The sequence below is a fragment of the Schistocerca gregaria genome, chromosome 11, assembly GCF_023897955.1.
Source record: "Schistocerca gregaria isolate iqSchGreg1 chromosome 11, iqSchGreg1.2, whole genome shotgun sequence".
Classification (NCBI taxonomy): domain Eukaryota; kingdom Metazoa; phylum Arthropoda; class Insecta; order Orthoptera; family Acrididae; genus Schistocerca; species Schistocerca gregaria.
Genome location: NC_064930.1, coordinates 138,764,993 through 138,789,414, shown reverse-complemented (window position 1 = coordinate 138,789,414; position 24,422 = coordinate 138,764,993). Strand labels below are relative to the sequence as shown.

The following is a 24,422-nucleotide window of genomic DNA, read 5'->3' as shown; positions in this document are numbered from 1 at the left end:
CATTATACTCATTACTGTAACATCAATGGTCAGATTATTGCCAAGAAATTACTGTGTCTATTTCACAAAAGGAAATAACTTTTAAGCAGAGAAATATACTACCCTACTGAGATCCACGTAGGTAGCTCAGTACTAAATAACAGCCAACTACATTATTTAGCAAAGTGAAAAATTAGGAGAACTTAATCTGCAGCAGGTACATACCTCTTTCTTAATGCTCTGCAGATTACAAATGTGAAGTGGATCCTCAGCAACTGCCTCAATCTGTAACAAGGCAATGAGAAAATGGAACCAAAATAATTTACATCATTGGGATTCACAGAGGTATGTGTGTGTGGTGTGTTTTCCATTTCATACAAAGTAATACTGTGCTCCATGTGTAGTTGTGCAGGTTCCCTCAGTTGTAATTTCATACTTGAAAAGAAAAAACTATATATCCACAGATCAAATTTTCTGAATGAGTTTAACATGCTAGTCTTCAGAATACCACAGTAAACAGCTAATTTTACAGCTTCTGCACTTCATGTAATACAGGACAATGCATTTATGAATGATACTGAGCACTCCATTATTGGTTGTAGTGTTGTTGTCAGTTTTTATACTGAAGGACCAAAGAAACTGGTATAGGCATGTTATTCAAATACAGAGAGCTCTAAACAGGCAGAGTATGGCACTGCCAGCGCCAATGCCTATATAAGACTACAAGTGTCTGGCACAGTTGTTAGATTGGTTACTGCTGCTACAATGGCAGATGATCAGGATTTAATTGAGTTTGAATGTGATGTTACAGTCAGCACACGAGTGATGGGACACAGCATCTCTGAGGTATTGATGAGGTGGGGATTTTCCCGTGTGACCATATCATGAGTGTGTTGTGAATATCAGGAATCCTGTACAACATCAGATCTCTGACATCGCCCTGGCTAGAAAAAGATCCTGCAATAATGGGACTGACGATGACCGAAGATAATTGTTCAACATGACTGAACTGCAACCATTCTGCAATTTGCTGTAAATTTCAATACTGGGCTGTCAACAAGTGTCAGCATGTGAACCATTCAACAAAACATCATTTAGATGGGCTTTCGGAGCTAAAGGCCCACTCATGTACCCTTAATGACTGCACGATTCAAAGCTTTATGACTCACCTGTGCCCACAAACGCCATCATTCGATTACTGATAACTGGAACATGTTGCCTGTTCAGATGAGTCTCATTTCAAACTGTATTGAGTGGATGGATGTGTATGGATATGGAGATACATCTAGATACAACTCCGACAGATGACATGTGTATGCATCCTGTCTGATCACCTGCACACATTCTTGTCCATTGCACATTCCAAAGGATTTGGGCAATTCCAGCAGGACAATGCAACACCCCACACGGCCAGAATTGCTACAGAGTGGCTCCAGGAACACTTTTCTGAGTTTAAACACTTCCGGTGGCCACCAAACTCCCCAGACATGAACATTAATGAGCATATCTGGGATGCCTTGCAACATACAGTTAAGAAGAGATCTCCACACCCTCTTATGCTTACAGATTTATGGACAGCCTTGCAGGATTCGTAGTGTCCATTCCCTTCAGAACTACTTCAGACATTACTCAAGTCTATCCCACATCGTGTTGTGGCATTTCTGCATGCTTGCAGGGGTCCTACGCGATATTAGGCACATGTACCAGTTACTTTGGCTCTTCAGTGTATCTCACAAGATGAAATAACATTTACATAGAGAATTCTACTCATATAATGAGATCCAGAAGAAGGAGCCACTGGCTCCAAAAGCTTGTGAAAGTTAAATGACTCGTACATTGAGGAGCCACAGCAGTAAGAGGAGTGTCCACTTACAAGCTTTAATGCTGCCTGCTGGTTTTTCAGGCAAGTAATGCAGTATAGACAGTATAGAGGCAAAGCACAGACGACTAAATAATCATTCCACTAATGACACAGCTAACAAATGGGAAAATCCACTCTCATGAAAGACTCTGTCAATGGGCAGGTTGTTATAGCCCAGTATATGGGAACAATTATCTAGGAATGTGCAAAGTTGGCATCTGCTTGCCATGCTTCATTATAAAATTTGGAGGCTAGACTGGCTGGCTTGCTTTGTAAAACAGGATAGGCAGCTATCTGTTGCAGATCTGATGGTAGTACAATGCCATCGTAGACACAAGTGTTTTGCAGCACAGTGTTCACTGCACACTGTCAAGCATAAGGCTTCCCATCAGATGACACCTGTGTGTTCCCATTTTTACCCAACATCACTTTCAATTATGACTGCAGTGGACACAGATTCACCATGACTGGACCATGCAATAATGGAAACTTACTGCCTCGTCAAGTAAATCCCATTCCTTGTTACACCACACCAATGGTGATCTCCATACACACTGTCATACAGGTGACAAGCTGATCAAAACGTGCATCACATCATGAATGTGTATCAGTGGGAGCAGTATTACACTAAGGGGGACATACACTGGTCTTCCACGTGGTCTGAGGTAGTAATGTCATTATGGTAGCTTTGAACCATGTTTAAATTATTGTGGACTGCCTACATCTCTGTATGCTTGATGGCATCCCTAACAGGAATGCCAGCTGCCAGCAGGATAACTGACTGTCACAAGCAGAACTGTGTAACAGAAATGTTAGTAGCATGACAGAGGACTCTCAATATTTCAGCCACAAAATTTACGTAATCTGAACCAGATGAAACACACCAGGGAAGCTATGGGTGCTAGCTCCATGCCCAAAAAATGGACAATCTGTAATTTAGAGGAACCTTGTGATCTGTGCATAGACATCTCGTGTCACATGCCTCAGATAACTACCAAAGACTTGTTGGATCGATCTGACACACAATCTCTGCTGTACTGCATTCTAAAGGTGGACCAACAAGCAAACCAGGTACTCATAATGCTTTGCCCCATCAGTGGATGTCCTGCTTTTACACAAACTGCAGTTGGGCCCACTCATTGTAATGCAAAGCAGAAATTTTAAATGTAATAATGAATGTACATGCCGAGAAGACAGAGTTTACAAAATGTGGATATTATGAAACTGCTCTCCCCCATGTCACCATCCCATTGTGGGAGTATTGCACACACCATATTTGGGAGAAACCAACAGTGAGTAGTGCTATTTCTGCATGTAGCTCAAATAATTGAACAAAAAACTACTATTACAATATAAATCAGCCTTCCTGAGATTTAATACTACTACTAACAGCACAATATCAAAAGAACCCTGGAAATTAAAGGTACCAAAAGAGTTTTATCAAGATCATCTAACATCAATACCTTAATGCATTTGTATACAATTATGCTGACTGTTAATCTAGATGGTAAATTGGCTGGAAAATTACATTTTATGCTGTGAGAAGCTGAAGTTGCTCTGCCCCTACAAATCTCTCTCGTGTCCATGATCTTGCAATGCCAGTAGGGAATATTTACATCACACCCAGCAAGAGTGGGGAAACGTGTGTAAGAGATCTTCAACAATGGTATGAGCACTGTTATTGGCCAATAGTTGGTCAAAATAACTTGCTTTTGCCTGATTCCAGGTCAGCATATAAACACTACTCCTTTAGAGCAAACTATCCCTCCTGAAAAGTGCGCGACATTGCAATTCACACCACCTAGAAAAACAGGACATATTCAGCCTCTGGAAGTTTTGTGTTTTCTGTGCCTATAAAACATGTTATAACACTATCTGCAGCTATGTCTTAAAGGACAGCCTATTTCACAATAAGCTCCATGACAGACTCTCTTGTGTCTGGTTGTATGTCATCACATCCCATCAGTCCTCATCACCCCATTACATCAATGGGGTGGAGTTCACCTTCGATCTCACTCATGTGAAACTTTGTGATCACCAATGCACACCAGTTTTCATTTGGTGTTTATAGTGCCAGTTAATGGTTTGTTTTGAACATTTATTTAATGTTGACAATGTCCATTTTGTGAAGTGTAACATGCATGTCCATACATGGTTGATTTCTGCACCTCCCACATGCTCATTTTCTATGCGCTCCTAATGCACATGGTGAGTCATTAGCAGCTAATATTTTTTCTGTCATAATTATTACCACAACACTTGCAAATGAGCCTTACTGAAGATTGAACTTGCAACCTCGGATTCTAGGGGTTCCTTGGTAGAAGGTTAACTAAAAAAGGTAAACTTAAGAAAAGAATGTAACTAAGTTCAAAAAAGTGCATGAGGAAATTAAGTTAAATACACTTTATGGAATTCAGAAGTTATCAAAGAAAAAAGTCCAGGACATGAAATATATCTACGACATGTACAGGAAACAGACCACTATTTTAAGAATATCAGGAAGTAACAAGGAGGAACAAAACAGATGTAACCTACCCCATGTTATTCCATTTGTACATTGAGCCGGCAGTAAAGGAAACCAAGGAGAAAATAAAACTGGATGAAACTAGGGACACATTTGTTATGAAATTAAAGTTTAGGGAACAGTGATATGGAATGTAATATTTGCTGATAACACTGTAAAAGAACTTGGAACATAAGTGAATGGCATGTCTTGAAAAGGGGTTACAGGATGAAAAACAGAACTAAGGCAAAAGCAATGGAGTATAGCTGAAGTGAGTCAGGTAATGCTGGACAAGCTGATTACAAAATGTGATGAAAATAGCAGACGAATTTTGCTAGTTAGGAAATAAAATGTAGACTTTCAATAGTAAGAAAGCTTTCCTGGAAATGACATTAACACTGAATATAAAGGCTGTTTCAGAAAACATAACTCCAGCATTACAAGAATTTATCTGCTACATACATGGAAATAGAAACCTGAAGTGGATTCTAGCTTTCCCATAGGATTGGAAAGTTTTAGTTTCACAAGAATCATTCTATTTCATGCAGTTATCTTTTATGTGGATGCACATACTGTATACACACCTGTAGTACTTCTTACAGTTACATTTAAGATCATTTTTTTTTTCATTTCTTTTCACAAATATATGAAATGCCCTGCACTGGACACATAACATACATCCAGACAATAGTCAAACATGTCTGATATTTTTATCAGCATGTCTGGAGTTACTGAATTCACTTCTGTTGCTATGTGGTATCATTGTTGGAAAGGAAGACACATAAAAAGGGTCTTTCACAAGTCAACTCATAAAAATACGGTGAGATGAAGCAACCTTAAAGGCCAATAATGTAATGCAATACTTGTTTACCCTTTATGAGAGAGTTTCAGTACAACCTAATTGCACCTGTTGAAATGGAGAACATAAAACACCGTCTGTTGTCTTATCACCTTCTGGACTCCATGCACACTGGGTAATGAATGGTCAAACAAGCGAGTGAGCTGCACCAGAGAGCCACTGCCAGCAATGACAGGAAGCAGAAATTAACACTCAGCACCAAGGTAAACTTTTATCTTCAATGCACAATTTAAAATTCACAAGCTTATACCTTCATTCTTACTGAATTTTTATCTTAGGAAGACTTTCCTGGAAGTATCTGTTTAGAGAATATCTTTACTTGGATGTCAAATGCATATACTACACAGTATGGCCGAAAAGAGAACAGAAACTTCCAAAATGTGTATTCGTCCTCCATTTGGATTCCCTAAGCTGCCAAGATCTACGTCACTGAGACTGCACCATCATCTCTCCCCTGAGAGTGGGGTAGCGGGGAGGAGAATGCAGGATCTTCACTATAAAGTTCTCACATCCATCTCTTCCCCTAAGGGGAGGGATGCTGTACCCCTGGGCTATCTCACCTCCATCTCTTCCCCTAAGGGGAGGGATGCTGTACCCCTGGGCTATCACCTGCAACTACAACTACGCGGCAACACGGCTAACACCCGTGGGTCGCCACACGGCAGATCCACATGGGCCAGCAGCTTCAGCTTCTCAATTACAACACTGGTCAGCACAGGCTGAATGTAAATAAGTACAATGAAACGTGTACATGCACAACCAGTCACAGTGTTTGCAGACTAGTTTACAGCAGACCCCACAAAAATGGGCAGCACTAACATCACCACTAGAGACACTGAGATTCCCACCAGCAATGCTGCATTTGTGGCACTGCCTTACCTATGTGGATCATGTGCATGCCAAATGCAAGGCAGGTGTCCATTCACCAGGTCTGAACTTCAGACATCACATGACCACTAGCAAAGCAGTTCTATCCATGGAGCCAGAACAGAATTTACTGTTCACAATAACCGCAGTTCCAAGCACAGAACTGAGCATAGGTTATCAGCACAGCAGAACTGCAATGAGCAGACAACAATTGCTACCAGAGCCAACCCTCCACCGACCTCTGTCTCATCGGGCACTGTGCTCCTGGGGCATTATATGCCAATTAAACTTAGACTTTGTGCTTGTGTCAAGCAGTTGCATTAAGAAACACCAGTCTACTAGACTACGAACAATTCCAAGTATTTTTCATCGTGACAAACAAACTATAAACATCACTGACTTAATTTTCTTGTGATTCCTTATTCTGGGAGATTATATTGCATGTGTCCATCAGACTTACGGTGGCTACCATTACTGTGGACATATTATAGTGATTTATTCTGTTTCTTTTTGTGTTAGAAATCAAGTGTTTGTTGTTGTACCATCTGGGAATCATCATCCGCATGTGTGGTTGCACTCTGGTCACCAGAAATTCAAATGTTTGCGTGGGTACAGTAGTTACGCAGTAAAACGTATATGAGATAAGCCAGACAACAGCAACAACAAGCTTCTTTCTTTGTTATGGTTCTGATTAATTTTAAAGGGTAGCAGGACTTATTAAAGTTCTAAATGGAGGAAAAGAAAAGAAATTATATTTTTCATAAAGACTAACTGCTATAGTCAAGTGTTCTGCCCTTAAATAATTGGGGAACAGCTTAATTGAGTCATTGTTTGTGTCTTATTATAAACTATTTTTCTTTTATGGCCTGAAGCAAACTGCCCAGCATTTTTCCTGTTCATATTTGAGCACCAGTGTCAGATAAACCAATTACACTTGCATTGTTCACTGCTAACTGTTTATCGTAAACAACTCATGCAAAAGTCAGAACATTTCCTCACTAGATCAGAAAGATATGCTACATTACTAAATACTTCTCAGTATGATATCAATAGTCTTTATTTTGTGACTGTTGTTAGATTCCACATGTTACTGAAAATTTATCCAGGACCTGTTAGACCACTAGTTTTACAGAAACGGGCAGCTCTATTAAGAAGTCACTGCTTGCAAAAGGCGAGAGTCTGGGACCAAAGCCTGCTCATGCACACAGTTCCTACCTATTATCAGGTTTCAATTAAATTACATCTTCATCTTCAATGAATGCTACACAAGGCAATTATCCAATCAGTGTAAGAAGAAGAGAAAAGTGTACTCACCTCTTCATCAATTCTTAAGGGATCCTGTGCATTACTGAGGCAATTGGGCAAGTCACACTTGTGCAGAACCTGAAAAGAAGTAAATAGGGTTACTATTGTGTGGGCCTACAGTGGTAGGTGGAGTAAAGTAGTCAATCAATGGTTACCGATAGAAGCTTCTCAGTTACATGTTTTCAAACTACATATGATAAGGTATCGCATCAAATACTTACAAACAAAAATATATAATGAACAGAAACTATATGCATTTTTCTGAGACCTTACATATTGACCTCTTTTTCCAATCTAATGGGATAAAGTACCCAGAGCAAACACACATACAGTTAAACCAAATGGAAGCTCTCTTTCAGTTGAAGTACTGTCACTGTCTTGGTATCTTCATTTAGGTGCAAACACTTTCTATTCTTTGACTGCACTATTAACAGTTTCAACAAGATTATAAATGTGATGAGAAGGATTAATCTGCTTTTCTTGCACCATTTTAAGGATATCAAAAGCCTCTCTATGTTGCCCTTTTTAAAAGCTGGTTCTCTAGCCAGCGAGGTGCCTTCTTAAGACTAATATTACAGTGCTGCCTTTGCCTACCATCTCCAACACTCTATTCAGATGATGCATTATTTTATTCTTCCCTGACAACTGGGATGCTAATGTAAATAGAGCATTCACTGTAAATACAGAAAATCACTTCTCCATTTCAGAAATATAATCAAGTGCTTCTTGTTCTTATTCTTTACTGAATACACTCCATAAGCTTCTCATAATCTTTTTACCACCTACTGTACCTCCATTTTTCCCAGGAACTCTTCTTTTCAGAGTATTACACTGAGGCACCTTGATACATAGTACCTGGTTTTTTTATTAAGCCAAATATTGCAAACCAGATATGGTTTTAAATAAAATTAATTATTCAATTCAAAATTGTCTCAAAAGATTAGAATGAAGGTTGGTGTGTTTGTGTATAAAAGGTTTTAAAAGTCAATATGTGATGTATGGAAGTAAAATCGAAGAAAGGTAAGTCCAGGATGAAATGTAGTGTAGGTGAGGTCTGTCTTTTTCACAGTTTGCTTAAAAAAGAAAAAATCATTTCTGTTGCAACAAGTTGTAGAAAGGATACAATTTTCTCAATAGGATACATTTCAGTTTCTTCAGCACTTAAGCCATTTTAGTTATAGATGTGAAATACCTTTGGCAAAATGCACAAAGATCTGACGTGATAACTATTTTTGGGCATATATCCTTCCAAACATTAGAAAACATCCTACTTGATGTGGGTTTTAGGGGCATGTCATTTGTAAAGGAAGCCATATAAGTGTCAAACAATTTGGCTTTACTATCACTTGAAGGTAGAAGTCAAATATACACAGTGCTACTTGTGCCTCTTAAGATTACGGCATTTTGTTCTGCATTACTACATAAAAATCTTAGAACGAACACTAAATAACAAGAGGGCACACACTTAGGAATTTTTCTTGCATTACTGTGTGCATTCGCCATCAGTTCTGTATCACTGTACACATTTGCTAGACATTTTAATACTGTGGGCAGACATGTAAGTGTTTTTACAAACATGACAATGTTTTACGAATTATTTAGTTTGTGGCTGTATCCTGTCAGTTTGTACTTCATGTTTATTTGCTGTCAAAGCAGATCTTAAGTCAGGCTGCAATTGGCTCAAAATGACTAATATGTTGACATCATTTTTTATAATAATCAATCACAGCACCTTCACATTACATTTCTAAATACACACCAACCAAGCATTTATTGCAATATTCTTCCTTGTATCCAATCCACGTTTAGAAAATGTGAAATGAACTCGTGGTCTCTGTCAGCACAAAAAAAAAAAAAAAAAAAAAAAAAAAAAAAAAAAAAAAAAAAAAAAAAAATAAAATAAAATAAAATAAAATAAAATAAAAAAATAAAAAAAATAAAATAAAATAAAATAATTATGGACTAAATCTCAACAGTCATCAGTTATTATCAGGTCAAAGACTTCCACATGATCACTTTTGCCTACTGCTTGCTTGTTATTACCACCTCATTCTATTTCAACAATAACATTATCACTAATATTCTGATTGTTGCCTGACACTTCATCAAACTTTGGAATGTCTTGTAATAAAGAAATATCAGAGAGGGTAACTGACTTCTTAACCTGAGGTTCCAGTTCATTGTCAATTCTACAGCTACATCTACACTCTGCAAATCACCACTAACTGCATGACAGATGGTACGTCCCATTGTACCTGTTATTGGGATTTCTTCCTGTTCCAGTCACATATGGAGGCAGGAAGAATGACTGACTGAAGGCCTCTGTGCATTCTGTAATTATTCTGCTCTTATCCTCATGACCTCTGTGTGATTGACACATAGAGAGTTGTGGTATATTTCTAGAGTTATCATTTAAAGCTGGTTCTTGAAACTTTGCTAACAGACTTTCTCAGTATAGTTTACATCTGTCTTCAAGAGCCTGCCAATTCAGTTTCTTCAGTAGTTCTGTGACACTCTCCCATGAATCAAATGAACCTATTAAGATTAGTGCTGCTCTTCTTTGTAAACATCCAATATCATCTGTTAGTCCTATTTAGTATGTGTCCCACACATTTGAGCAATACTCTACAATGGGTCACACGAGTGATTTGTTAACAATCTTCTTTAGAGACTGATTGCATTTTCCCAGTATTCTACCAATACCCCTAAGTCTACTACCTGCTTATCCACAACTGAGCCTATGTGATGTTTTCAGAATGGCACGGAGGTGGTCATTCTGTTCAAGATATCTCATTCTGTTTGTGCGCAGAGTATGTTCCAAGATTCTGCAACAATCTGATGTCAAGGATATTAGACAGTAGTTAATGGATCAATTCCATGACCCTTCTTGTAGATGGGTGTGACCTGTGCTTCTTCCCCAAGAACTGGGCATGGTTTTTTATTCAAGGGATCTACAGTACATTATAGTTAGAAAAGATAGCAATTCATCTCGAAATTGAGCATAAAATCTGACAGAGATTCTATCGGACCCTGGAGCTTTGTTCAATTTTAATGATTTCAATTGTTTCTCAACACCAAAGACACTAATATTTATTTCACCTATCTTTTCAGTGGCAAAAGGATTAAATTGGGACAGTGCTCCTGGGTTTTTCTCTGTAAAGGAACATTTGAAAACAGAGTCAAGCATATCAGCTTTTGCTTCGCTAACCTCAATTTCAGTACCTGTCTCATTCACTATGGACTGGACGCTAACATTGGTGCCACTGAAAGCCTTTACAAATGACCAGAATTTTTTGGGTTTCGTGAAAGATCATTTCACAAAATTATGCTGTGGTAGGCATAGAAGGCATCACACACATTGCTCTCTTGACAGGCAGACATGTTTTATTCAGTCTCTCTCTCTCTCTCTCTCTCTCTCTCTCTCTCTCTCTCTCTCTCTCTAGTCATATGCTTTGTTATGCATCTATTACACAATAATCTCTGTTTCTTCAGAAGTTTTTTTACATTCGCAATATACCATTGAGGGTTCCTCCAATTCTGAACTTTTCTACTGTGTGCATACCTCACCAGTGCATGGTCAATTATTATTTTAAACTTGAGCCTTGTCCTGCACTGAAAGTTTAAGTTCCTCACTGAGATATGCCACTACTGATTTTTTTATCTAGCTTACCGAACATAGATACTTTTCTGTTTGCTTTAGTTTCCATTTGTACTTTGTTAATCATTGTTGCCACAATCACATCAAAACTGGTATCACTGACCATGATGCAGACATCCTCAAAGATGACATCTATTTGTTGCCATTAGATCCACTATGTTTTCATCATGAGTGGGGTTCTTAATTGTTCTATATAGTTTTCAGAGAAAAAATTTGGTTAATGTTTCCCAGGATACCTTATCACACTCATCACTAACAAACCTCCAATTTTCCCAGTTGATTGTTGGACGATTAAAGTCTCCACCAATGATTACAGCATGACCAGAGAACCTACATACAAGTGAACAGAAGTTTACTCTAAAGTCTTCTGATACATCAGTAGATGAGTCTGATGGGCAATAGGAAACAATTACCATTTTATGCCCGTACCTGATACTGGGTCTTGCTCAAACAATCTCAAAAGCAGCTTCAATTTCTATCTTAGTGGATTTAACTTTCTTCTCTACTGCGACAAATACACTGCCTCCATTTCCCACCTGTCTATCATTTCAATATACACTCAAATTTTCCTCAAAAATCTCACTGCTCTCAACTTCAGCATGTTTCAATTAGCTTTTTTTTGCCTAGTATTATGTGGGCTTCTCAGCTTTTAGGAGCACTTCAAACTCTGACATTTTGCTGTGAGTGTTTTGACAGTTAATTATTAGGATTTTAATACTCTCACCTGTGGGAGGCATTTCTTTCGATCTTACACTGATACCTCCAAGTTTCCTACAGCTATCGTTATCTGTATTGGATGGAGAGTTGCCTAATCTAAAAAACCTTTATATGCACCCCACACACAGTTATCTACCTCAATAGAGGTAAACTACAGAAAATTTAAAAACAATTGGATGGAAATTTCAACCACTGCCCTATTGTATCTTAATCATTGCTCTACTTCGTTTGGTGCAGTTCAGAAAGTAAATTCAGAAAACCAGCAGTTCAGGTGCAATGAAACAATTTCTGTGGCTTCATCACGTAAAGCATGCTAGAATAGGATGCATATGAGAGCCTGTTGCTTACCTTATGCAGCACTTCTGAATGAAATGTTACGAGTAGGATGATTATGAAAGCCTGTTACTTCCCCTATGCATCACTTCTGAGTGAAATAACCAGAGGAGTGGTTAATATCATATGAAGTACCTTCCATCATGCTGTGCAAACTCGCTTGCAGAGAATACATCTAAATGTAAAGACAAGTGGAGTTTAGCACTTACCGGGATTTGTTCATCAACACACACAAACTCATTCTCCTGCTTCGGAGACATGACTGGGTCAGTTTCCACCTGAATGAAAATAAGTGAGTAAGTACAGGCACAACACAGAGCAAAAAGCACAAAATAAACCAGTCTACACAACATAAATGACTGTCATTACAATTGAAAATATTGTGACAGACCGAAACTCAACACTGGTTTCCTGCTTACCAGTGAGCAGCTTTTTCCAGGTCTGACTCAAAACTTTCACTCTCAATCATGTTTTCTCCTATGATTTCATAATACTGCTACCAGAGGTTCTCCTGTCAAGGGGTGTTTGGGAATAGAACAAAAGAGCAGTGTTGCGGGGATCGATTCTGTGTAGGATGATGATGATGATGCTTGGTTTGTGGAGTGCTCAACTGTGTGGTTATCAGCACCCGTACAAATTCCCAACCTTTGCCACTTTCATGAATGATGACGAAATGAGGAGGACAACACAAGCACCCAGTCATCTCGAGGCAGGTGAAAATCGCTGACCCCACCAGGAATTTAAGCGAGAACCCGACCGCGAGACCACAAGCTGCGCACATGGAGCCCATGTACGATGTTGCTTGGTCTGACATAGAATATACTGTATGAAATGAGTTAAAAGAATTTATCAATGGGGATCAAATCAATGCATCATACTTTAAACATTTGTGTTTTCATGGAATCAGAGTCTGAATTTATGCAGGATTTAGCAAGAATTGCATGTTAATAAAACACAAGATAATTATGCTATTATTGCAATGTATTTAAAACTATTCATGGGTAGGAAGCTTAATACTGATTTTACACATCTATAAGAAGCAATGTTGCCGATAATATTCATTTTATTACTCATAGAAAGACTTTAATTTTATTATTTTGTAGGCATCATGTGGAGTTTCCGATTACTGAATTAACTTCAAGATGCAGTTTTTGTAATTATTCAAATTATCTTGAACATATAAAATTTAAAACACATCTTTCCACTCTGCTTGCTCAGCCACCACTTCATGAACTGCTAGCCATATTAATAGTGTCTCACGTGCTACCCTGTGAACAACAACTGTCCTACAACAACAGATTACACAACAACTCTAGACACAAACTAGAAACAAAGATGTATTTTGCACATTAAGAAATTACAATACAAAGATTTATATGAGGTGCATTCAAGTTCTAAGGCCTCCAATTTTTTTTGTAATTAACTACTCACCCGATATCGATGAAACTGGCATTATTTCTCGATGTAATCGCCCTGCAGATGTACACATTTTTCACAACGCTGACGCCATGATTCCATGGCAGGGGTGAAGGCTTCTTTAGGAGTCTGTTTTGACAACTGGAAAATCACTGAGGCAATAGCAGCACGGCTGGTGAATGTACGGCCATGGAGAGTGTCTTTCATTGTTGGAAAAAGCCAAAAGTCACTAGGAGCCAGCTCAGGTGAGTAGGGAGCATGAGGAATCACTTCAAAGTTGTTATCACGAAGAAAATGTTGCGTAACGTTAGCTCGATGAGCGGGTGTGTTGTGATGGAGAAACACCACACGCGCAGCCCTTCCCGGACATTTTTGTTGCAGTGTAGGAAGGAATTTGTTCTTCAAAACATTTTCGAAGGGATGCACCTGTTACCGTAGTGCCCTTTGGAATGCAATGGGTAAGGATTACACCCTCGCTGTTCCAGAACATAAGACACCATCATTTTTTCAGCACTGGCGGTTACCCAAAATTTTTTTGGTGGCAGTGAATCTGTGTGCTTCCATTGAGTTGACTGGTGCTTTGTTTCTGGATTGAAAAATGGCATTCCCGTTTCATCCATTGACACAACTGACGAAAAGAAAGTCCTATTCATGCTGTCATTGTGCATCAACATTGATTGGCAACATGCCACACGGGCACCCACCTGGATGACACTTTTCACATTTTCAGGTCATCATGCAGGATTGTGTGCACAGAACCCACAGAAATGCCAACTCTGGAGGTGGTCTGTTCAACAGTCATTCGGTGATCCCCCAAAATAATTCTCTCCATTTTCTCAATCATGTCGTCAAACCGGCTTGTGCGAGCCCGAGGTTGTTTCGGTTTGTTGTCACACGATGTTCTGCCTTCATTAAACTGTCGCACCCACAAACGCACTTTCGACACATCCATAACACCATCACCACATGTCTCCTTTAACTGTCGATGAATTTCAATTGGTTTCACACCACGCAAATTCAGAAAACGAATGATTGCACGCTGTTCAAGTAAGGAAAACATCACCATTTTAAGTATTTAAAACAGTTCTCATTCTCGCTGCTGGTGGTAAAATTCCATCTGCCGTACAGTGCTGCCATCTCTGGGACGTATTAACAATGAATGAGGCCTCATTTTAAAACAATGCATATGTTTCTATCTCTTTCCAGTACAGAGAAAAAAAATCGGAGGCCTTAGAACTTGAATGCACGTCGTATAAGTTAAAAAATTGTAGTAAAACTGAACTTATCAACATTGCACTGTAGCATTAAATGAAGAGACCGATAGTCATCAAAACAAATTTTCATACCTTGAACCTATTACACGCTATAGGATCAGCATATCTTAACAGTTAGCACTGATATCAGTTTGTGTCATCACATCTTCATTGATTTCATCCCCAACAATCAATCAATTCATTTTTTGAAGATAAAATTATAACACCAACTGTCTAAATATATTTAATTTGTATACCTTATCCTTATATTTGTGTATAATGTAATGCACCATTGCATTTCAAGCAATCTAGGTGGTCACCAATGAGTGGCAATGGACAGACATCTTTCTTCATGATTTTGTTCAATTGTCAGCAGCTGAGACAGAAATGCTGTGTAGAGTCCTCCTCCTCCAAAATAAGCACAGGAGAGGCGAAAGGACTCTCTGAAGGTTGAACAATATCATCTTGCAGCACATTCTTCACTTCTTTCTGGACTACCCATGGTTCAGACAGTGACACTATATGAAAGCCCACTAACTGATGGGTGGTCCCCAGTTTTGATATTGGCCACTTGGTCTGTCTTTTCTCCAGTCTGGATTTGTTAGCATCCAAAAATTGACACAGAAAGTCAATCACTTCTGAAACTATTCAGTCAGGGCAGATCCTACTGACGGTTTGATAACAGACGCCCCCCCCCCCCCCCCACACACACACACACTTGGGTTGTCTGTAGTGGTAGTGGAGCACAGTTCATCATCAATGACACTACACTGCCCTCGATGGTGTTGTTCAGATGTCCCTATGCATATACCTTTATGGATGAGTTTTGACTGCTCGTTACAAATGGTGATCCAATATTCCACTTGACCACCTACAATACTTATGATCTTTGCTGACATGTACACTTCTTTAGTTATCCACCCTTACCATTTTGCAACTGATAAAAGCTTGGAGTGTAACTGAGATCTTTATTGACAACTGCAACTCACCTCTATGATGATAGTAGGATAACAATGTCTTCAACAATGGCAAACAACCACCAGTGGGAATCCTTGTTGAAATACTTTGAAAATCTGGTGCTCTGATCTTTGACAGTCTACAGCTGCCTGTGATGTTTACAAAAATTTCCATTCAAGAATACCATTACAACTACAATCAGTATAAATGAGAAATTCAAAGAACTGTGTTCTGTCTTTATAGTCATTCTTGCAACAGATTTTCCTGTTGGCTGCTTTCATGTAATAGAAGCTAGTCTGCTTTGGCTGACAATAAGCCTATGATATCATAGAAAAGGACGACCATTAGCCGACTGGTGCCCAGTCACGTTGACAGTCAATGCAGTCAATGAGATTTACTGACATCTTTGTGACTGCTCTTCATGAAGCATTTGCACCTATGGTGGCCTAAACTTCATAAATGGTCACCTTGTTCAATTTGCTGAAATCAGTGGCTAGGCAAGCAGCTGCTACCTCTGTTCAGTGATAAACAGCTACAGCATGTTGGAGACTGATCTTGGCCAGGGTATGGTGATGGGCTTTATCCCACAGTTGACTGGCATGAATTAAACTGTTGTGATTGTTGACACCTGCTGGAGTAGTTGTCAGAAACTTGCCACCTTTCTCTGCAGTGGTGCACATTGTGTCCATGAGACCACAGTGAAAAAAACACCATCATGTTGTCCACTGTCCTTCAAATGTCTGTTCATCTAAGGGGGCATTACTCTTCTCATTGGAGCTGGTTGTATCTGTGCTGGGTGGTTGGTAGGTTGATTGCTGTGCCATAATTCAGAACTGGCCAAGTCCATTTTTCTTGGCATGTTCACAATAGTAAAGATTGGTGCTAAAGGTGGATAAACCTCTTTTTCAACATTCTCTATTGCCTTTTTACTGGGCAAAAATTCCTGCCTGCTACCTGCTGTTAACTCAGTCCAACAATTCTGGTTGTCATAAAATGCTCTCTCTCTCTCTCTCTCTCTCTCTCTCTCTCTCTGCGTGTGTGCGCACACGCGCGCACCTAGTTTGAGATTGTAGTGGTCTCACACAGCTGCTGTAGCAACCAAATTCCTTTCTGTTGCATTTGCCCCATGCACTGGCTCCACTACATAAATTTCTCAGTTGCTGTGACATCCTTTACCGGAAGAGGAGCTGCAACTCCTTTCACTGAGTGAGAGATTTTGTCAGCTTCTGTCATTTTTATTCATAGTGTGACACAGCGATTAAAAGTTCTGTATGTAGGGCTGTGCCATTTCCCCCACGAAAATGGGGCCTACTCTTTAGATAATGTTGTTGTGCTAAGTGGACTTCTTACCAATTGTTGCCAAACATCTTCACCAGTTTGGCTTGAAATTTATCCTGCAACTGATCTATTTGCAGTTCTAAACTAATGCTAAACTGTACCTTCGAAGTAAAAGTACACTTTCGTCAGACACATCATGTCATTTCACCTGTTGTATGTGGCAATTCTGTTGAACCTTTTCAGCCATCACATTGATAAATGCCTGATGTGCAGCTGACTTAATGCTGGCTTAGAATCGTCTGTTCTTTTGAATATAAAGACCATGGGAATGATGTACTGCTTGTATTCCCATTCTTGTGTAAATGACAGCTCGTGTGTTGTCTAATTAGAGCCACGGTACTGTGTATAATTTTAAGTGCACAGCATATCCATCAAACAATGTCATGTTGCATCCACACGCAAGACCAAATCTAGGGTCATCATGAAATACAACACTTAGCATGGGAAAGATGTTTATACTAAACACCACAGTACAGCCAAAATGGAACTAAACTCCTGGATGGAGAGTGCAGCTATTATTCAAACATAAGATATTCCACATTTCTGGAATTTATACAAACATAGAATATTACAGAATATATGTACTGCAAACACATGATATTTCAAGAACAATCTGGAAATGATAAATACTTAATAAATAACTGCTAGTGGTCAAGTTTGAGCTGGTGACCCATAGCATGTAAGCCAGCAATGCTAACTACTATGCCACACTACATGCAACCACAGCTCATGGCAATGTGCGTGTGGGCTTCCAATGTATGATGTAACTCTCCATTTGCAACAGCTAAGTTTATTTCATAAACACTGTAGCCATTAAGGAACTTTCAATTCATTATTATGTTATCTGCAATAATTTGTTATTTTGCAGAAAACATAATAGTCAAATTTAATTTTGTTGAAATCTTGAGGCTGCTTTCTCATTATCATCATCCACCTCATGTAATTATTCATTCTTGATTTCTTGCATTAACACAAAATATTGTACATTAATTTTTGTTTTGCCTTATTATACTGTTATTTTAATTGGCATTAGCAGTGTCTTTGAGAGCTGCTCTTTTTTATGTTTGGGAACATTCAGCAGGGCTTCTACAATACTGCATTCATAGTGTTAGTAAAAATATGCCTGTAGTAGACTGGGTGCTATTAAGCCAGTTAGCTCTGACCAACCAAAGTAGATTAATAGGTTTCCATTGGTTTTACAGTGGGGAAAATTTTAAACTGAACTGTTCTGTGTTGAATAAGACCTATTTACAAATAAGAACCTATCATGTTGCAGTCTTCCAGAGGCAATGAAAGAACTTGTCTGTTTGTGTTAAGGATTATTAATGATTATTCTACTACAAGTGAAGGTTCTATTTGGTAAATTCTGGGAACAGTCAATTTTTATAATTTTTATTTACTGATTCCAGAATTTAAATACAACTGATATTTTTACTTATTCACTGGTGAATACATGTTCAATAGATCAATTAAATTCTATCAGTTCTTTTCATGTAGACAGTCATTAATAGTAGGGAGACTGATTAGAGAGGGAATACTGCTTCACTACAATTCATTAATTTCGGCGACTTAACTCCTTTCAGAGAAGTGATCATAAACACAAGTCCTGCAACACAAGAAGTGTACACCAGCTGATTTACTTGGTATCTCATAAAGGATTAGATTACAGGTCAAATGTCTGGACTGATCATAGGACCCTTGAAAACAAAGCACTGGGGCCTCCACACAGGTCCACCAAACAACCTCTCTCGAATTTACCAAATATGACAACTCCTATCCCAGATCAGCAGAGTCGAAGTTTTCAGTGAATAACATTTGCTGAAGGAAAAGTCAGGATGCAATACCGACAATATTATGAAAAAGACAGATTTTTGCTCACCACATAGAGGGGACCTTGAGTCACAGATAGGCACAACAAAATGACTGCTATATATCTAAGCTTTTGGACAGAATGCCTTCTTCTAAAACACACACACACACACACACACACACACACACACACACACACACACACACACACACACACAAATCCAGGTTGGTGGGGTTGAGGAGGAGGCGGGTGTGACAATGGGGAGGTATAGTGGAGTAGGGGTGGGAGAAAGTGTGGTGCTGTTTGTGGGGGAATGTAGGGACATGGTGGGTTCACAGCAGGAGAAAAATAGCAGCGGGGAAGAAGACTAGTGGGTGCATTGGTGGATTTGAAGGCTGTGCAGTGCCCTACCCAGTCCCCATCATGCCCCTGTGTACTTCTGTAAGCAGCAATACAAACTCCCATACCCCCACCCTGCTGGCCCTACCTATCCCCAGCCCAGCCTCATCCTTACGAACCACCACCCACAGATTGCTTCTCCCATCAAGCACAGCTCCCTGCAGTCTGGCCACAGTGGTCAGAGACCACTGTGTGTGGGAGTTGTACTTACATGAATGTCTGTTTTATAAGTAAGGACTGTATCAAGAGCCTACTTCCACCTTTAGTTGATATTATAAATCAATCTTTCAAGCAGGGCTACTTTCCCGACTATTTACAATATGCGAAATTACTACCTCTCTTCAAAAAAGGTGATGCAGGAAAAATTGAAAATTATAGGCCAATTTCTCTACTATCATGCTTTGCAAAAATATTAGAAACTATTATGAAAGATAGGCTAATGAATTATTTAAATAAATACAACTTACTGTCTGTTGACCAGTTTGGATTTTGATCAGGGAAAAGCACAGAATCAGCAACAGCACACCTCACAAAACACATTCTAGAAGCATTAGATAAAGGTAACTACACAGCTGGTATACTTCTTGATCTAACTAAAGTGTTTGATACAGTAGACCACAACATATTGTTAAATAAGTTAGATAAACTTGGAATAAGGGGACTAGTGAAAAAGTGGTTCCAGTCATATCTAAAAAATAGAAGACAGATAACTGAAATCTCATATATTTGAAGGTGCTCAAACTATATCGTAAAGTATACTTCAGATCCAAATTATGTAAATATAGGTGTCCCACAGGGTAGTGTCCTTGGCCCAATATTATTCATTTACATAAATGACTTCCCACAGAGCATCAAGCATGGACAAACAATATTGTTTGCAGATGACTCAAATGTTCTAATCAGTGACAAGTCACCAGATGCACTGAAAGAAAAAGCCGATCAAACACTAAACAGTGTATGTGAGTGGGCATCCAATAATAAAATAACACTAAATTAAAAAAAAAAATGCTGTTAACTTCTATGTCTGCAAAAGACACACTATAACAACTTTAAGTTAAACGATGAAACTATAGAATGTGTAGAATATACAAAATATCTTGGTATGCATGTTGACAGTCAGTAAAGTGGGAAGAACATATTAAAATACTTAGTAACAGAATCGCTACAGCATGCTATGCTCTTAGAATTCTGACTGCAGTGTGTGATACTACAGGTGTCAGATCTGTATATTTTTCTTATATCCACTCTGTTATTACCTAAGGAATAATATTTTGGGGAGTCAACAGTAAAAATATTCAAATAGTTTTGAAATTACAGAAAAGAGCTATTCGTATAATAACCAAGAGTGGCAGTAGGGCTCACTGCTGTGAACATTTCCAAAAGCTGGAAATCCTAACTGTCCCCTGTGAATACATTTTTCAAAGTATTATGTATGTAAAAAAATATTGACTGCTACATGAAAAATTCTTCAGTACACAGCAATAAAACTAGAAACCAATACAATCTGCATCTAGAGAGGAAAAATAAAGTTAAAACTCAGCGGAGCTTATTGTACAATGCCATTAAATTATATAATAAAGTACCCCAAAAAATAAAAGATATTGGCACAATAGGACAGTTAAAAACAAAACTAAATTTTTTTTATTAAATAAAAGTTATTACGCAGTAACTGACTATCTGAATTAAAACATGTGGTGTAATCAAAGTAGCCTGCATTGTAATACATGAGGAAATAATTATAATATGAAATCCAGAATTGTACACTACTATAATAAAATTACAAATTACATAAGGATATAAAACTAATTTAAGATACCTCAAAAATGTGTGTAAATATTAATTTTATGTGTATAATTGTAGGTATATTGTATTGTATATGATTTTGCTGACGAAATTCACACAATGTAAATTGTTACATGGATCAATCAATCAATCAACTATTTTATAAGAGGTGCTTTTGACCTAAAGCTCATATGTATAGCAGTCATTTTGTTGTCTGTCAGTGACTCAACATCACTTCTATATGGCGAGTAACAATTTTTCCTTTCTTTATAATATTGCCATAACATTTGAGAAACTCACTTCTGATAGCATATGCACAACACATCAGCTAATAATGAGAGACAGTGTTAAGCAAGCAACTGTACAAAATTAAAAACAAAATCCTAAGGCACAAGAAACAATCCCACAGGACAGCATGCTGCGTGTACCTGACGAAACACAATGGAGGTACTAATGTTATGGTGATGAGAGTGAAGATTTGACAAACTCAAGTGGTTGCTTCATCTACAGATCTCCCAGGATCAACTTAATGTGTGCTGTATTGTCAACATAAGTATCTCTTTTTTAATTCCATTGTAGCTCAATGGTAAAGTTATTCTGGCCAGAGCACAGATTCGCATATCTGCTGTTATGTTCCACATCCTATTCCTTACTCTGCTAGGTTGTCAGATGCAGAGTGGCTCACTCTGCTGCAGCAGTGTTCACTGACTGGAGACTGATATTATGCAACCAGTCACCCTGTTTGTCTCTTGTTGTTACACTTTGCATTTGATTTACGAACTTTCATTGTTGCTGTTTAGCTCCTTGTTATCTGATCATTGTTGTTTAGTTTTATTGCTTTGGATGAAAATGACTGCCGCATTCATGAGTAATTCGTACGATATGCCCCACAAGTGTAAAATTTGCAGCTCTTATTTTATAATATGGAACAACCTTCCTACTGACTTCAGGAGGTGTCACGATATGAATAAAAATTGAGACTTTCTGAATATTTTCAGTTTTGTAAATAAATTTCAGTGGATTAAAATGTCACCTCACTATGTAGTTACATTCAGGAACTGATTTCTATATTACAATTCAAGTATGTGGAATCACTTTAGACTCAAAATTGAACTGTACACTGAAACAAATTACAACTGTTCCATAAAATTTTAAGATTTTGTACGTTTCAGTGTATGTCTGACATGAAAAATTTGAAAAGATTTGAATGAATACAAGATGGCAAATGTATAGACTGCATCGAGTGTATCATGTCACACACAGTGCTCTCCATGACATTCAAATAAGAACAACTATTAGATTTACTAAGTTTCATGATACAGCATGAAGCCTCAGTTGCTGATGTTTATAAAAAATGAACAATTGTTCTGAAATCCGCCTGAAAGCTCCAAAATTTTGGGTATGGCCAAATGCTATAACACACAAAGAGCACAGTATCACCTAATCTTATTTGTGTCAAATACATCAACTCTACTGGCAATGTCTTCAGATAATCTCTGTGTCAGAATTGTTGAATGTCTCATGAATCAAATTAAGTTTCATGTAATTTAATGCTATATGATTGCCAGTTACACAAACAATTAAGTGCATTCAAATAACATACAAAGTCTCTCACAAATTTATGGTTCTATTTGCAGGGAATCTGAGTTTAACATGCTTGTTGAACCAGGTTAAAAAGGAGTAAAGGGTTAAAAACATACAAAAACAAACATCACTAGAAAAGTAGCAAAACTGGAAGCTATCCCTCACTACATCTATTACACTGCTGCAAGTAAGAGGTGGTTCTCACTCACAATACACGTGCTAAACTAGAAACTAAATTCAAAAACTTGAAAACACAAAGAAAACTAATAAAGGTAATATAAATAAAAAGTTCAGTGTGAAAATGTACAGCTAATTCCAAGCAATTTTACTCGGTTGAAAAAGTGTGTATTATGATGCACCAGAACCTACTTTCTTTCTGCAGAATTTTAGATTAGCGTTTACAAAGCAGTATTCATGTGAGGCAATCAATCTGCAATAGATCCAGCGGTTACAATTGACCATGGACATATGAAAAGAACGGCGAGAATTATATTGCAACCAGGCAACAGAAGGAGCCAACTGGGGAAGTAGTAAAAATACTGTGGGAATAAACTGATGATGTTAACTCAGCTGATAATATAGAAACCGGGACGAAAATCAGGAAAAAGATAATTGTGGTAAATTTTTGGGTATTCTCAGTTTCAGCCTTAGTCAGCAACTGTTATAAATACTGGGAAATACCCAACAAAATTTCAGACAGTAGATGTTCTGCAGCACATAAGTGCCCACCAGACACATGAATGCAACAGAAGATCAGAAAGAGAAGTGGCAAACACTCACAGGCGGCAGGCTGGCGGCAGCCTCATTTACCAGCTTGGCAGCACCCTTCTCACTGGATGCTGGTGGCAGTGGGAACCGCGTCACACGTTTGGCCTGTGACACCCCACAGCGCCCACTCCAACTCCTCTGCACACTTGGTGTCACCGCTGCTTTCTGCTTTATCGTCTCCTTGTCGGGCGGACACGTGACGGTGGCACAACCGGATGCAGCACCTTCCCCGCCGCAGCCATTGTGGCCTGTGACCTGTGTGGGAGACAGCACTTCTGGCTGGGGTTCAGGACAGCTGCGCTCCACTTTGCTGTAAGCCAAAACTTCCTGCAGTGTGCCGATGTTGATGCCAGAGCCTGAAAGAAGTATACAGCAATCCTGCAGACTCTGGTCATGAATAGTGTTTGAAAATAGGTACAGCAGCTATAGCACCTATAGAACAGTATTCTATTCTATGCTGTGAACACCAGAAATCACTAAATACTTACCTGCACTTGACTTCACCATTCTATATAAGTTTCCACACTACTAATTTCAACATTCTAATTGGTTTCTAAGGAAACATTTTCTTTCATAAAATATTCTAAATTTACAGTCCACTAAAACTGTGTGCTCTTCAAAATTTGATCCCTCTTATAATTGTACATCTTTCCCTTTTCCCCCTTCCCAAGCCTGATACACCACATTTGAAAGCCCTCATCCCTCTTTAAAACCAACATTTTGCTTTTTCTACATAATTATTAAGTTACACTTATCCAAAATTAACATGTTCTAGAATGTTCACATCTTAAAATGTGACTGTGTCCAAATTTAAATATTATAGTATCGTATGCCCAATTTACCTATTTCCAGAAGTACATATTGTTACTGATATTATGTTTCTTTGTGAAATATTCAAATTATAAAACATAAGATTCACAAAATTCTTGACAGGCTTTAATCCTAGTGCACATTAAGACTTTGACTTCACAAAATTGTACCATGTATAGTATTAATTTTTTGTTGTTATGACTGTTACTTTAATTTAACATAT

The 24,422-nt window shown here is 38.3% G+C and overlaps 1 protein-coding gene across 5 annotated transcripts in view; it reads right to left on the bottom strand.

Moving 5' to 3' along the window:
* LOC126295302 (uncharacterized) overlaps nucleotides 1-24,422 on the bottom strand; it is a 217,997-nt gene that overhangs the window by 61,654 nt on the left and 131,921 nt on the right. For 4 of the 5 annotated variants that reach the window (XM_049987745.1, XM_049987741.1, XM_049987740.1 and 1 more), the window contains 4 exons: nucleotides 23,402-23,745; nucleotides 12,292-12,360; nucleotides 7,384-7,452; nucleotides 205-264 (listed from right to left, as the gene is read on the bottom strand). In XM_049987745.1, the coding sequence (XP_049843702.1) occupies nucleotides 205-264; nucleotides 7,384-7,452; nucleotides 12,292-12,360; nucleotides 23,402-23,745 (542 nt within the window). The remainder of the gene's footprint in view (nucleotides 1-204; nucleotides 265-7,383; nucleotides 7,453-12,291; nucleotides 12,361-23,401; nucleotides 23,746-24,422) is intronic. The other variant, XM_049987743.1, reaches the window with a different exon arrangement.